The 14,708-nt window shown below is 40.3% G+C and overlaps 1 protein-coding gene across 9 annotated transcripts in view; it reads right to left on the reverse strand.

Annotated features, from left to right (window-relative positions):
* The window catches only part of GSAP (gamma-secretase activating protein), a 48,123-nt gene extending 33,653 nt beyond the window's left edge, over window positions 1-14,470 (reverse strand). The window contains exons 1-12 of one of the 9 annotated variants that reach the window (XM_065049124.1): window positions 14,229-14,470; window positions 11,294-11,367; window positions 6,812-6,868; window positions 6,045-6,114; window positions 5,573-5,629; window positions 5,375-5,463; window positions 4,889-4,958; window positions 3,796-3,845; window positions 2,289-2,393; window positions 1,324-1,383; window positions 631-674; window positions 133-201 (exon numbers count right to left, since the gene is read on the reverse strand). In XM_065049124.1, coding sequence (XP_064905196.1) covers window positions 133-201; window positions 631-674; window positions 1,324-1,383; window positions 2,289-2,393; window positions 3,796-3,845; window positions 4,889-4,958; window positions 5,375-5,463; window positions 5,573-5,629; window positions 6,045-6,114; window positions 6,812-6,868; window positions 11,294-11,367; window positions 14,229-14,412 — 929 coding nt within the window. In that variant the 5' untranslated portion in view covers window positions 14,413-14,470. Of the gene's footprint in view, window positions 1-132; window positions 202-630; window positions 675-1,323; window positions 1,384-2,288; window positions 2,394-3,795; window positions 3,846-4,888; window positions 4,959-5,374; window positions 5,464-5,572; window positions 5,630-6,044; window positions 6,115-6,811; window positions 6,869-11,293; window positions 11,368-11,987; window positions 12,107-12,992; window positions 13,098-14,228 lie in introns of those variants that run through there. The other 8 variants (XM_065049122.1, XM_065049129.1, XM_065049127.1 and 5 more) reach the window with 8 other exon arrangements.
* Window positions 14,471-14,708: the final 238 nt, after the last annotated feature.

Raw genomic sequence — 14,708 nt, forward strand, 5'->3', positions numbered from 1 at the left:
AAGACAGAGGAGGATGAATTATGCAAGAGTCCGACCATCCTGACTGGTTTTTCCTCAATTAAACGTGTGCCTTAAGCAGACAAGCTTGGATGCAGTCATGTGCACGGCAGACAGAATCAGACAAATCTTCACCTTTGAATGTGCAGGCTGCCGGGAAACGGCAAGTTGGAGGAGAAAAGAGCAGAGGCAGTGTCTAACAGCCTACAAAAAGGAGCTACCAGTCTGGTTAACTGCCCAGTAAAACATGTAATAGCAATTAAAAACTGAGCTTCCTTGACAGGAATGTTGACATTACCACTACAACATATCCAATATTAAAACAAATTAAATTAAACAGCTACAGAATACTCAGAGAAAGGATAGTTTAACGTACAGCCAGCTCTTCAGACAAATGGTTTTTAAAAGTGGCATCAGTCAAGGATTAAAAAACATTTTACAGTTCGCCCTGATATAAGTGAGAGTAACTGCAGGCTTGGACACAGTGTTCATATTATTCTCATGTTCCAGTACCATGTAGGCAACTGCAGACAAAGATACTGTGGCCCAGACGCGAATTTTACTTAGGTTGGAAAACATTACTCTATATATTAAAAGGAAAGCAAAATACAGCATAAAAGAAAAACACCTTACTTTAATTGTGTGTCATTTACAGAAATATCCAGGTGTGATTCCAGCTGTTAACCAAAAAACAAACCTGTCATTTAGTGAGGTCAGCATACTATGATTAATATTTCAGCCCAGTAAAATGCAAACTCAGATTATCAGATTCAACATTAACAAAGTTTCTTTATTTGCCCCTTATCCTTCCAGTCAAGCCCCAAAACACAGACTCCTTAAAACAAACAAAAAAAAGAAATAGTGAGATATTGAACCTTCTGCGCTAGAGTAAGTTTCAGCAACCAGGACAAAAGCCTACTAAAAAATTACATGTTCAACAGTTACCATTTTTATTTTCTCTGTATTCTGGCTGCAACAGATTTTTCTGTCTCACTTAAAGCTGACACAAAATTTGTACCTGGTTTCTTTGTCTAGTGTATTTGATAACCCTGCTTTTCAATACTTAAGTATAAGGTCAGTATAATGTCATGATTGTCTCCTCCTAGTTCAATATCTGTGCAATTACACTATGGCACAATCTGAATCTGATTAAATATATTCTTGAAAATAATATAATTTAAAAAAAAAAAAGGAAAACAAACCCCAGTTTTCCTCTGCAGAAGTTCCAATAATAAAAGACACTGAAACAGATCTCTCTACCAGTGCCTGGGACACATAATTACATCCAATTCAAAATCGTTGTATAATAAAATGCTAATGACTTACTGTTGAGTAAAAATTTTCATCAGGGTAAAACTGGATGCATTTTAAAATACTCCTTGATTCCTAGAATTAAGAGGATGTGTAACTCATAAAATAGAAAGCACATCATATAGGCTGAAAAGTGACTGCATACTCCACAGCATTCTATACACTCAAACTGCTTTGCTAACAGATATGCAAAAGTTAGGGGACAAAAGACAACTTTTAAAACCACATATAACCCCCCACAATAGCACTATGACATGCTTCCTTCCTGTCCCAGATCATTATCTATAATTGCGTGGGCCCCCACTTGAAGTACAGCATTACATGTCACACACGCACATTCTAAAAAGTTAAAAAAATGTTTTCCATAACCACCTATTTAGCTAAATGAACTGTTTCTTATTTTGGTCACTTCAAAAAGGGTATCTCAGAAACAGAACTACTATTACATTTCTCCATCATAGTTCGCTTCCTGTTATTTCCTAACACTCATATTTTGGTGGCTACAAAGAGTTAAGAAAAATCAATTTTCATTTACATAGAACATATCAAGTACAAAACATACCTCAGTCAACACAAAGAAATAAAAAAAAAAGGGTTATAGCATTTCTAGCCAAGAACCCGTCCTAATTTGGTCTGTGTATAGCATCCTTTCCAGATGTGAATTCTCTAGAATACAGGCATTATACTCAACAATTTGTTAGATTTAGATCCTTTTGAATAAAAGACCTTTTTTTAAAGCAAAAAACCCTAACAAAACCATCCTTTTTCATAGAAAGCACTGAGACAACCAGTCTTCTTGCAATCTACTATGTATAAATAGCAATTAATACAAGCCTGGCTTTTGGTTTAAGTTACTTGAGGCATAAACTAGACAGACTACTAGAACAAAAAAGAAACTCAACCATTATTACCCCACACACTCAGAACTTAATGTCATGGGACAGGTGGGAACAAAACTGCTAGAATGACTTTCATCTTACCTTGGGAACAATATAGAAGAGTCTTTGTTCCATCATATCCCATTGTGCCCAAATGAGGTCATCTGCAACTCTGGCCCGTGGAAGCTGACCTGAGTCTTGAATCACCTAAAGGGAAGGAAAGAATATGAGCAGTCAGTGAAATAAGGTTCTGTAACAACTACACAGTCTGTGCTTGAAAGAGAAGAGCAATCACAGAACAGGCACAAATACTAAGGTGCACAGAGGGAATATGCTACCTGATAGGTGCACAAAGTCCATCCTTAATGTGTGCAAGGGGCTCAGTTTAAAGAGATCTGAAGCACAGCTTCCAGGGTACACCTACTACCAAATACTTCATTTGAGATGCCCTTGCTTGCAAGAAATTCACCACTTAAGCTGCTCAAAGTAAACAAAGAACTCTGTGCTCTTCATCACAGAGAAAGACAGAGGAGTGAAATACCACAATCAGTTCAGAAACGGCAGAATTAACTATTGAAGGAAGATGCATTACATCCAAAGGGATTTCTGCCTAAAGTCTCAGCCACATGATCGCGAGTACAGGTAGCCTGGAAATGGCTAGAATTGTGGGAAACTGTTGGGCCTGTATAAATGCACTCTTGAAAGACATAGGGAGATAACATGTGAACCAAACAGATCTGTTTGTTAAGACATCACATTGATCTGGTTTTTCTGGTTACACTTTTAGTCTTGACTCCACTATTGTAGACTAGCATATAAAAGCCATCTGCTTTAAAAGCAACAATAAACATTGAGAAAACCATGAAAGTCTTCAAAGTAACTGAAAATCAGGACTTCAACTTTTTCCTTCCAAGTCTACATTTGTCTCTATGGAGTCAAATAGAGTTCCATGATGCAATTCTTTACTGTATTAGATGTATGCTTATTAAGTCTTTTAAGCAAAACTTCCATAAATCAGTTTAAAGACAAATTCATGTTAAAAAGCAGGAAAAACACATGATGGGAAAAAGAGATTGGAACATTCGCAGTACTTGCACTGTATCTCTGTTTTATGTATTTTGTTTATTTGCTTTTTTTTTAAATGAATCCTTTACTGGCACACACAGACTCCCAAAAGGCACTGTTAGGAGGGTAACTGGAAGCTTGGAGCAATCTGGTCTAACAGAAGGTGTTCCTGCCCATGGCATGGAAGTTGGAACTAGGTGATCTTTAAGGCCCCTTCCAACCCAAACCATTCTACGATTATCAGACATTGCAAACACTTTAAATGGTTTAAAAATGTCTATACACTATATTTACTCCCAACTTCAACATAGACACATTCAGCAAAAAACAAACAAAAAAAAATTGCCTCATATATTACACTGTATACAGGTTTTTCTATCAGCTTTGTGGTTAGCTGCATAAGTTGCCATACTATCAATACTTCATTTAGTATACTTTGTGTTGCTTAAATACAAAACTTCAAAAACAGTTAGCTAAAATTACAGATGCTTACATTTTCAATTAAAGAAAAAAACCTTAAAACCCTAGATTTTTCAAATCTTACCACTCTGTGTTGTTCTTCTTCAATAACATGAATGTCAAATTGTTCAATATCTGTAAAATATATTAAACATTATAAACAGAGTTTTATATGCTTTTATACAGCTTACTAAACAATCTCACCCCTTAGAATGCTACCAAAACATATTAGGGCCAGGAAAGCTCAACTCAGTTTAAGAGGAAATCTGTGATATATGAACACAGGTGCCCACGCAGAGACCTGGACTGTCATCCTTTCCTGAGCCTCAGCCACATGCCTGGTGGAAACAGTTCTGTGCCCACATCAGTGCTTTTTCCCAGTGGTTGCACTAACTGCAACACACCAGATAAGCCAAGGAGCACACTTAGAGCATGCAGAGCTGCACGCCTGTGCCCAAGCCCTGTTTCACTTCCTAGCACAAATATCACCTCACAGTCCTTTACCACACAATATTACTAAAAGTTATTGGTAGTTTGCCAGTGTGAAAGGTGCAAGATTCACCCAGCAGGTGTTACAAATGCATCTGATACATTTCACAGCACTGTGTGAACGTAATAGGTGACCTCTTCACACATGAGTCCAGCTACCTAAAGGCTGGTGTCCAGCTTAACAGAGAAGATATTTTCTCTGAAAAGATGAGAAAAAATTGCACTCTATAGTAAAACTGCAACGTACAAGGGATAAAGAGCCTTTTCCAACTGTCCACCCCTGGCCATTCAGCATTAGGCTGAACACATGAAGTCAGCTGAATCCAAGGAGCTGTCATCCTCCTCCTGTTCCACTTGTCACACATGAAATCACAATCCATCTCTCAAAGTCAACTGATCTGCTCTGAATTTATACAGGCAGCTATAAGAGTCTATTTTAGCTTTTTTAAAAATAACGATAATTTATGAATGCATGAATTAAGCAAATAACTGCAGTCAAAGCTGGCCATTTTGCTAACATTGAAAAAAGTTCCCATTAAATTATACAGTTTTTGAGACATTCAGAATACCTAGAATAGCTCACACCCTTTTTTCTTTTTTTTTTTCTCCAGTAGAAGTCTACCTAAAATATAAGCTATAATCATCTTAAGCTAAAAGAAGGACGATGTACTTTTAAAATATTAACTCACATTTATCTTCTGAAACTAGCAAGAGGCGACTTCCTGTGGGAGTATTTCTGCCTTCAGTTGGATAAAGAAACTATAAAGAAAGTTTCACAAAAGTAAGTAAATAAGTAGTTTAGAACACTTCAAATGTTGGGGTTTGGGTTTTGTTTGGTTTTTAAGCTGGATATTTACTTATTTTAAAATTAATACAGGCACACTAATGATATTCAATTAATAAAAATAGCTATTACAGAATAGTAGTCACCAATCAATCCCCTGAAGCTTTCAGTTATAGTGAAGAGAAATAAAGAAGTAGCCTTCATGTCAGAGAAATATTCTACATACAATATTTTATGAAGTTTTTCATTTTTTTCCATTCTGTGAAGGAATAAGGGCACACTGCCTCTGTAACAGCTGTAAGATAACATAAGATGTTTCTGCACTCAACCACTTATTCTCTCTAGCATAATGGATTAAAATAGTTTACATTGAATTAGTCGAATAATTTACCTGTACTCGAACACAGCTGTCCACAGCCTTTAGGACTCTCACATTATTAATGGGATGAATTTCAATTAGTAAGGCTAAATACTTGGATACTGCAAGAAGAACATGTTTAGATAAATCATGTGTAAAACAAAGTTATGTGGGTAAAAACAAAAAGGGTACAATATTTCTAACAGTATTGAAACAATCCACTTGTAGTACCTGATTGTAACAGCTGACTTACTCTTTCTTCCTCTGTATATTGATGGAAGCTGACCGCTAAGGAGAAATTAAAAAATACATAACACAACTGCAATGAGTATGCACATTTAACATTAATCATATTAAACATTCCTGGAGAGCAAACATCACCTCTTTTTTTAACCAAAATCATATGTTAAAGGAACAACATAAGCTCTTCTAGATGTAGGATGCATGTATAAATACAGGAGGGGGAAGTAAATGAAGAGTCAGTGTCTTAGATTTTTTTTGTTTTAATAAAACAATATCATTGCAGCTGTGTCTTTATGTGTTTACCTATATTATTTAGTGATGGACCCACTGAAATGCAGACAGCTGGGGGTAACATATGGGTCAAAATAGATGTAAGTAATTCTAGACCCAAATGTATCATCCCACTAAACTAAATAATCTTCACCATGATACAAAACATAATGATAAAATATATATTTACCCAATAATGTCCTTTCGTTGTTGACTGAACAACTGATTATGCGTAGATCCCTCTCAAACATATAGAGGTGCTATAGAGAAACACATTAATGCTAATAAATTTTTTTAACTATATAAAGAAAACCATTTAATTACTTCTCCTTAGGAAAACACTGCTGACCAGTACACCATTTTTATTTTTATTTTTAAAGTAAATCAAGTCACAGCCAGAAAAAAAAAAAAGTATTTCAAGCCTCACTTATATTACTTCTCCTTTTTCATTTTTGTTTCTTACTGGTTCCTATGAGCCCTGTTGCCACCAGAGCAGCACAGCAGACCTTATGTAAATAGGAAATTTCACCCATTTCATACTTCATGGGGACACCTGCAAAGATCCATTGTCATGATTCCGGCCACTGAATTGCAGTGCATTCAGTTTTAGAATAATTTCTTATAAACAGTAGTAACAAACAGACTGAGGATGCACATGCAGCAAAGAAAACCCCATTTTCTACTTAGCACACATTTAAAGTGGAGTGCAAAGGGCTTGATTTAGTTTTTTAGAAATAAAGATTGCAGACTTCACGCTTTACTACTCCCAAGTCATTCAGATGTTCTCTAATGTTCTGTATCTTAATACTACTGAGCATCATTCAAATACCTCCTCTGGTCTCCTGCTTCAAACAAGCACATACTCCTTAAGGACATAACACACTGCGTTGCAAGGCATCAAAATCTGAAACACTACAGCAACGTCTTCACCAGGGAGAAGCCTGGTAGTGCTCTCACCTCATTTTGTTTAGTTTGAAGATCGTACAATCCAATGTGAGTATTTCTCTGATTTCCCTGTGGATGAAAACAAATTAGCACCAGCAATGCAAATATATACAAAGTTAAACATGGGTTGTATTATATTCTTGCCTAACTCTCCTGTTCCCCTCAGCCCCTGACACCCATCCTCACACACTTCCCTGTCCTATAAACAGGCAGTTAATTATCTAATTCCAAGAAAGAGAGGCAAGAAAGAACAAAGATTTTTCTTTTCCCTTTTAGAACTAACACATGGGATAAGGCTGAAACATGGCCAATCCACCACCCACAAGCGATTGCGTAAGCCAAGTGCTTCTCTCTCACTTTGGTTCAGACTGGCTTTAGTTACAAGCAGCAGGACCAGGAAGAGCAATGTCTGTACACAAATGACAGGGGATGCTATCACCCCTGGAAGATTTAAGGCTGGTATTCTAAACTGCACCAGCTCGGTGGGTCATTGCTCTGAAAGGGAGCACAGAAACATCAAACATCACCAAACACAGCTTCCAGTCATCTGGCTGCAGGCTGGAAAAAGGATTTCAGCTCTGCCTTAGGGAATAATTGTTTGAAGGCTAAATATACTTCAGAAGCTCAGATGACACCATTAGCCTGCTGCCTTTGCAAAGAAACCTAACACACATTCTTTCTAGCTTATAGATAACAAAATATAATGATGGGGGGGGGGGGGGGGGGGCACTTCTGAGACTACACAAAACTTTCCTTCTTGTTAACTTTTACCATGCTTTAAATTGTCAAAATATTTGAAAAAAAACTGCTTGACAGCATATATTGTACACCAAATCAAGCTGAAGTTCATTAATGTACCCTAGGTATAGGCATTAAATTGCTCAACTGTTGAAACTGAATCCAGCTACATAAGCTTGTACTCAAACAGCAAGCATCATTGTTTTTAACTACAGCTTGGGGGGAGAGGGGAGAAATCCGTGGTTATTTACAAAGTTATGGCATCTTGCTTTGTGAAGTTAAAACAAAAGCCTGAGTATTCCCTTCCTAAAGGGTCTATTTCTGAGTGTTTCATTATTGTTGTGGCAATGACAAAAGTCTTTGACTTACGATTTAAGCAAGGAAAACAAAATGTCTTAATATTAAGACACATGCTCCAGGCTTCCTAATTTAAGGCTAAGCAAGTGCTTTCACAAATAACCATTCTTTCCAAATGTGTCTGAAACGTTAACAACCTTTGTACTTAGCTACTGAAAAATACACTTCACAACACTGGTAGCAGGACTACATCAGTGCCAATATCTGTGCACAAACTAACATGCTTGTTTTCATGCTTACTGTAAACATTCTTGTGTTGCCTTACAAAATAAAAGCACTGATGCTGGAACTTCTGTTAAAAATACCTTCCTTTACACCAACTATCAATGTCAGAAAGACAGACACTCTCAAAACTACAGTACAACGCAATATTTAAAACAAGCTTGAAAATCCATCTTATTTCCATTTTCCCCTGATTTCAGGCAGAACGCTCTCGATTTTCTTCCATTTAGCAGACAAAGTTTGTTTTCTGTTTGTATCTATTAGGAAAAAAGCCAGGGCAGCTCAGTTTAGTTTACAAACTTGGTTTGTGCACTATCCTCACTGACAATGTCACAGCTAAAGCTTGCTGCTATAAAACCAAGAGGAAACATTCACAGACACATAGCCATGTCTTGCAGAAGTCATAGCTCACTAGTTATAAATAGTTTATCACAAAGGGGGGAAGAGAGAAAGACATATGCAACTGCCTCAACAACCCAGTAAGACCTGTAGTTATTTAGAAGCCGTAATAACATCCTGATTTCTTCAATGTAAGTTCAAGGAAGGATTAGCTACAGGCACTAAAAGTAGTCTCTTTTCCCCAGGTAAACTTTCTGGTGTGATGCTATATAGTAGTAAAACAGAATAGCAAAGAACAAACAATACTTACATTTTAGAACAAGTTTGTAAAAATTTCAAAGTGTCCAACTGGGTCCTAAAACTACTTGTCATTCACTGAGATGCATACCCCAAGGCTCTTTTTTCTTCTACATAAATATGAATGGATACTTGTCCTAAACAGTTTTGTAGTAGACTCCAAAAACCACAGAACTACCCATGTTTTCAATGGACTGTTTCAGAAAAGGAAACATTTAGACTAAATACTTGTTAAGTCAGTAGTCAAGTGTGAACAGACAGATACAGACACACAATCCTCCAAATACTTGCTGGTTTTTAGCATTCTAGTCTTGAGAAAGAGGGGGAAAAAAAAGAAATAATCAGTCCTGCTTTAAGGTATCACAGTCCCAAGGTGTGACTGGACCTGAAACAGTAACGTAACAAAAGCACAAACACCAGGAAAGGCACAGCATTGGTAGCCTGAGACCCAGCCTCTTCAGGGCACGGCAAGTGCTACACAGCCACAGCCTGGGCCACCACCTGTGCTCCTGCCCACACACAGGCCACCCAGACGAACACGAGCTCTGGGGCCGACACACCCACATGTTCTTGTCACGCACACGGACAAGTGTGGATGTACTGACCCCCGTTGACATCAATAGCACTTAAGTGGTTACTTGCAGCTGAGAAGTAGAATTTTCGTTTATCCAAGAAAGAAATGTGTACCACATACTATGAACAACTTCTCTATTTAACACAATACCACCTTAAATACATTTTTTCTTTGTGAGAAAACTCCAGAAAGTATCTTCCAGTTTGCCCATCAACAAGTGTAAAAAACACAGCAGAAGCAAACAAAATATGCCAGCATCCTTCCCAATAGAGGAATTAATAGATGCTGGACTCGCTCAGGAGAAACAGATCCAACTATTTTATGATAAGAGAAGAGGAAACGAAGCAGCAGCATCTCCTTCAGGATGGCATTTGAGAGGTGAAAGCCATGGCACAGCTGTACAGTTTGCTAGCTCCAGTTCTCAGGTTTTGTCATCCAGCCATTTCTACCCCACAGGCTGCAGAGGTCACTTTATTCCCAAAATTAGGAAGCTACAGTGAACACTCAGTGACTTCCTACACAGCCTTTTCCCCTAGGTTTGGGGAAATAAGCCTACATGTTCAAATGCTCCTCAGTCAGTGGCATATTCACTCAATCCAGTCTGGTGGATATTCATCCACCTCCTGCGGCCCACAAACCTCCTCCTACAAGTGGTCAGTTCTCTAAATGCCACCAACTGTTTTAACCAGATCCCTAAAGCCTACAGTGGGAGCTCAGACACCTAACACAGAGGCAGACCGCTACACTTGGATGTGTGAAGCCTGAGCTACAACTCACCACTTGTGCCAGCTGCAAGAGCCTGAACAGCATATAAGGCAGCTGGAGTCCACTGTCAGAAGCCCAAAAAAAGCTTAGTGTGAGATTCCACAGATGCTAAAAAGCAGCAACATCACTCATACGCAGTACCAGATCTCCTGTTGGGAGCTAGGTGGGTTACTTCCATTAAGTCTTTCTAGAGTCTTCAGCATTGAAACAAAAAAAAAACACCACCACACACATTAAAAAACAAGAACTTGACACATTCTTCAGCATGGTTTTTATGGTTACTGTTGTCTTGTACAGATTCCCCCTCCCTATGCTCGTACTAAAGGAAACATCCACCCACAGTTAACATGTATTATACCTTGATGAAGGCCTCACCTCTTCCCTTAACCCTAGAGAAGCTGGAAAGTTTTAGCATTGCTGAGCCAGAGGGGAATGAAAGGCAGCCCTACTCTACTGGAGTCTTCTATCTCCAATTTGTGCTCTTCAAGAACCAAGATCCTCCAGAATCCAGCTGGGTCTACAGATTTCTCCAGGATGCTCAGAAAAGAACCACAGCTTGTCTCATTAAGGGGAAACTTCCTCAAACTATTTGAACATCTCTTGGAACTACAGACATTTCAACCTAAAAACTATACATATGCCACGAAGAGCAGAATCCCACGTTAAAAAGGATAGCTCTAGATATTTTAAGACATCAAATGAACAACAGTTATTTCAGAGTACTTTCAATAAAGTGCTATAGACGAATCTTAAAGTAATGAAGAAGAAAGGCAGAAGCTAAGCTAGTGTTAGATAAGTATCATCTTAACATACATACTGGTAGGAGGAGGCATTTAAGTAAAGCAGTGCACATGAATTTCATAGTCAGACTTCTCCAAGAAATTCCAAGGGTGAAAGAAAGTGCTGCTTATGAAGAGTTTATCAGTTAAAGAAATGGCATTTCATTCTAAGTGAGATTCCGGCCTGCAAAAACCCTATAGACTTAATCACGTCAGTACTTTACACTCTATTTCATCATTCTTAACCTTTTTCTGAAGTGGACACAGGTATTTTTACATTGCCCAACCCCCCAGGCTGCAATCACTTGAGTTTTCATGTTCTAACCCTCACTGCAAAACATTCTAAACTACGAGGACTGGATTAGGCATAGATACAAATACAGCTTTATTCTCTATTTTTATTAAGTTCCAAGACAAACTTACCTTCCAGGTATAAATAACTTTTCCATTTCTTTCAACATTTACAACATATAGTGCTGATGAATTCTCAGAAGTATCTGAAACAATAAGTATCAAAGAGTACAGGACATTTGAGCTGGTTCATCATACAATTTATGCACACTTAAATATGTTTTTACATATAAATACTTATACATGCCAAAATTACTCTCTTCTGGAAAGACAAAGTATTTCTTACATCATGATTTAAACCTGATTAACCTCAAAACAAAATAGTTAAGGGGTTTCAAAACACACAGGAAGCAATTACTTCAGCAAACTTCTAACTCTTCATGATAATTGTAATTCTAATGGCTATTAACTTGTGTGATGAAAATCAAACATGCTTTCTCACACTCTTCCATTCACAGAAAAAAATAAAAGTATTTTTCCATTATACACGAGGTTCAAACAGCTAAGTTGCACTCTAATCATCAGAACACTACATGGAGATAGAACTAGCCCAAGGTAAAGCACCACTTGCTGCCACCTGCCCCTTCAGCATCTCAAAAGAAGGCCCAGAAATAAACTACATCTTTAGAGATTAGCTCTACAATACCACCCCATGTCCAAAAAAACCCAACGAACCAAACGAAAACAACAAAAAAACAGACAACAAAACGAACCACTAGGTTAAGAACCATATATATGTATATATATACATATGCAACACACCTACCGGTTCAAGGGAATTACGCAATGCAAGAAAAGAGATATGATGTGGGATGTGAATGAAAGAATAGGGTTAGAAGGGCAGTGAATGAGCAGGAAGCTGTGATGGACACAGAAAGAGAACAGCACATCTAGACAAAGTAGCACAAAATAAAAGTAAAACATCATGGAAAAAAAAAAGATTAAATATCCTACTTCAGGTGACAAAAACACATGCTTTCCTGACACTGTTTTTTTGTTTCTTAATCACTGCAGCCACCAAAAATGTGTTAATCTCAGATAGAATTTGCACTAGAAGTGGAAATTTTGGCCTTAATAAGGTTGGCAGCTGTGTTATTTGTCCTAGTTTTAAGATAAATGTAGCCTGTGGTTCAGTAAGCATCAATAAAAATAATTCTCCACAGCTCTCAGCAAGCATTTAGTCAAGTTGGACACTATTTACTTTGCAGTTATCACAAAGCCTTGGTAGAAGGAAGACATGTGGAACTTAGTTTCACAAGCCTGATATTATAAACTGTCTTGTATAGCTTGTAGTGGTAAGAAAAAAAACCTTTTTACAAGTATTAGCATAAGGAAATAAATTATGTATTTTGTTGTGGGAGGACAATGAAAATCCTTAGCGTACATTTAACAATGCATCACTTTCTCCTGGTTTCAGACCGCTCAAAGTACACTACAATACCAATACATTAGGGCTAGACAGTGACAACTGAGGAAGCCTCAGACAAGCATATGTTCTGCTCTTCTTTTAGTGGAAACTTCCTGGAATTTAACCACCACCTCAGACTTTCAAGATGAGTACTATGGTCTCCACACTTCTCTCTCATACAATACTTCCTCAGAACAGAATTTAGCTAGAGAAGGTGGCCCACAAGAAATCTCCATATCAATTAATTTCTCTATTACACAGAGATACCTTAAAGGTGTTGAAAAAGTTCCACATCAGAAGTGAATTTCACACCACTGAATATTGTCAATGGGAATATGGAGCTAAAGAAGAAGTGACAATCACCTCTGCCCTTGGAAAGTCCTGCAGTAAAACACTGTACATGGAACTACAACTTCTTCCTCATACCCAAAGCCGAGACAAACAGATGAAGAGCTGCAAAAGAACCAACCCAACCTTCCTGCCCAGCAAACAGCTCTTATCAACATACTCAGGAGAACGCAGGGTTTGATTTTGTGAAGGCCATTACATGCAGCTCAAACAAAAACAGGTGGAATAAAGAGAACAAGGCTGGTTCTCACTTGCCACTTCCCTCTCATCATCATAGCTAATCCCAGCTCCCACGCAATTAGAAATATTAATATGCTATCAAGGGCTTTCAAGTCCTGAGGTTTCCAGTGCATTCCATGGTGCATCAGCTACCATCTACTTCTACTGAACTAATAACTAGGGTTTTTTTAAGACTTAAAGTTTCCATCAGTTTCTGAAAAACAGAACTGAGTCAGCTGCCCTGCAGATGAATGAGAAAAAAAAAAGCAAGCTAAAAAACACAGGGCCAAAAACACAGTGGGGTCACTCTTTTTTTTCCAACCACTACACCAAGCACTTGCTACGCTACCGCACACCACGGCGACAGCTCACACTTCAGCTAATTTCAGCTAGCATGCATCTACCACGTAGACAAGTGTTTAGTGGTTTTTATCCCCCACCCTCAGCCCCAGAAAGGGGAGTAGTGTGGGAGAGGGAGTCATGATAAAATTTTGGGTTTTGTTGTATGTTTTGGGGTTTTTTTTGAGGGGGGAGGGAGACAAAAAAAAAGAACAACAACAAAACAAGGTGTGAAGAAGCAAAAGACAGAAACAAGCTGTGGAGCATAGCAGACGAGCAGACGCACTCTCCGGACAGAAGTTCCTTGAAGACATGGAACTTGCCCGCCCCAAGGGCCCTGCCACAGGCACCTGAGGGCAGAGCTCCCTGAGCCCCCCGCCGCCAGGCGCCCGGGCCCGGGCGGTGCTCGCAGCCCGGCCGAGGGGACGCAGCGGCCGCCCCCCCGGGGACACCTCGCCGCCATCCCGAGCCCCCCGCGGCCCTGACTGGAAGGCGCAGCCCAGGGCGCAGCCCCGGGAGGCCAAACATGGAGGTGTCACCTCAGGCCCGGCTCCTCCGCCCGCGGGGGAGGGCAGCGCACGGAGAGGCTGAGGGAGGTGGGAGCGGGCCAGACTGTCCTCGGGCCTCCCCAGGGAGCGGGCGGCCCGGCCGCAGCGGAGCCTGCCGGCGCTGCGCCACCCGCCGCGGCGTTACCTAGAGCCGCGGCCCAACCCCGCGCCGCCAGCCAGGGCACCACATCCCTCCGCAGGTCAAACTCGGGTACCAGGTGAAGCAGCATAGCGCCCTCCTCGCGCCCCGGCACCACCCGACTCCGCTCCAGCCGCCGGAGCTCCCCCCGCGCTTCCACCGGCTCTTTCGGGGCGGAGGCCGCCGCCATGGGCCCGCCCTCTCGGCCCTCTCGATGCCCAGTGTGTCACTCAACCGGCGGCGGCGCGGAGTGGCTGGGCGCGTTCCCGCCTCCCTCCGTCCCCCTCGGCCGGCGGGGCGGGTTCGCTGGGGGTGCGGGCGGTGCCGGTCCCGCTCGGCGGCCCGGCGGGTTTATGCTGCCTACCGGCGAGCAGGAGCAGCGGGGCAGCGTCCCAGAGCCTCCCCACGGGGAGCAGCTTGCGTGCAGGTGACCGGGGGCTTCAGGTGGACTCGAGGGCCCTCGTTTGCCCGTGGGAGCTGGCGCCC

This window comes from Columba livia, chromosome 1, assembly GCF_036013475.1.
Source record: "Columba livia isolate bColLiv1 breed racing homer chromosome 1, bColLiv1.pat.W.v2, whole genome shotgun sequence".
NCBI classification, from domain to species: Eukaryota; Metazoa; Chordata; class Aves; order Columbiformes; family Columbidae; genus Columba; species Columba livia.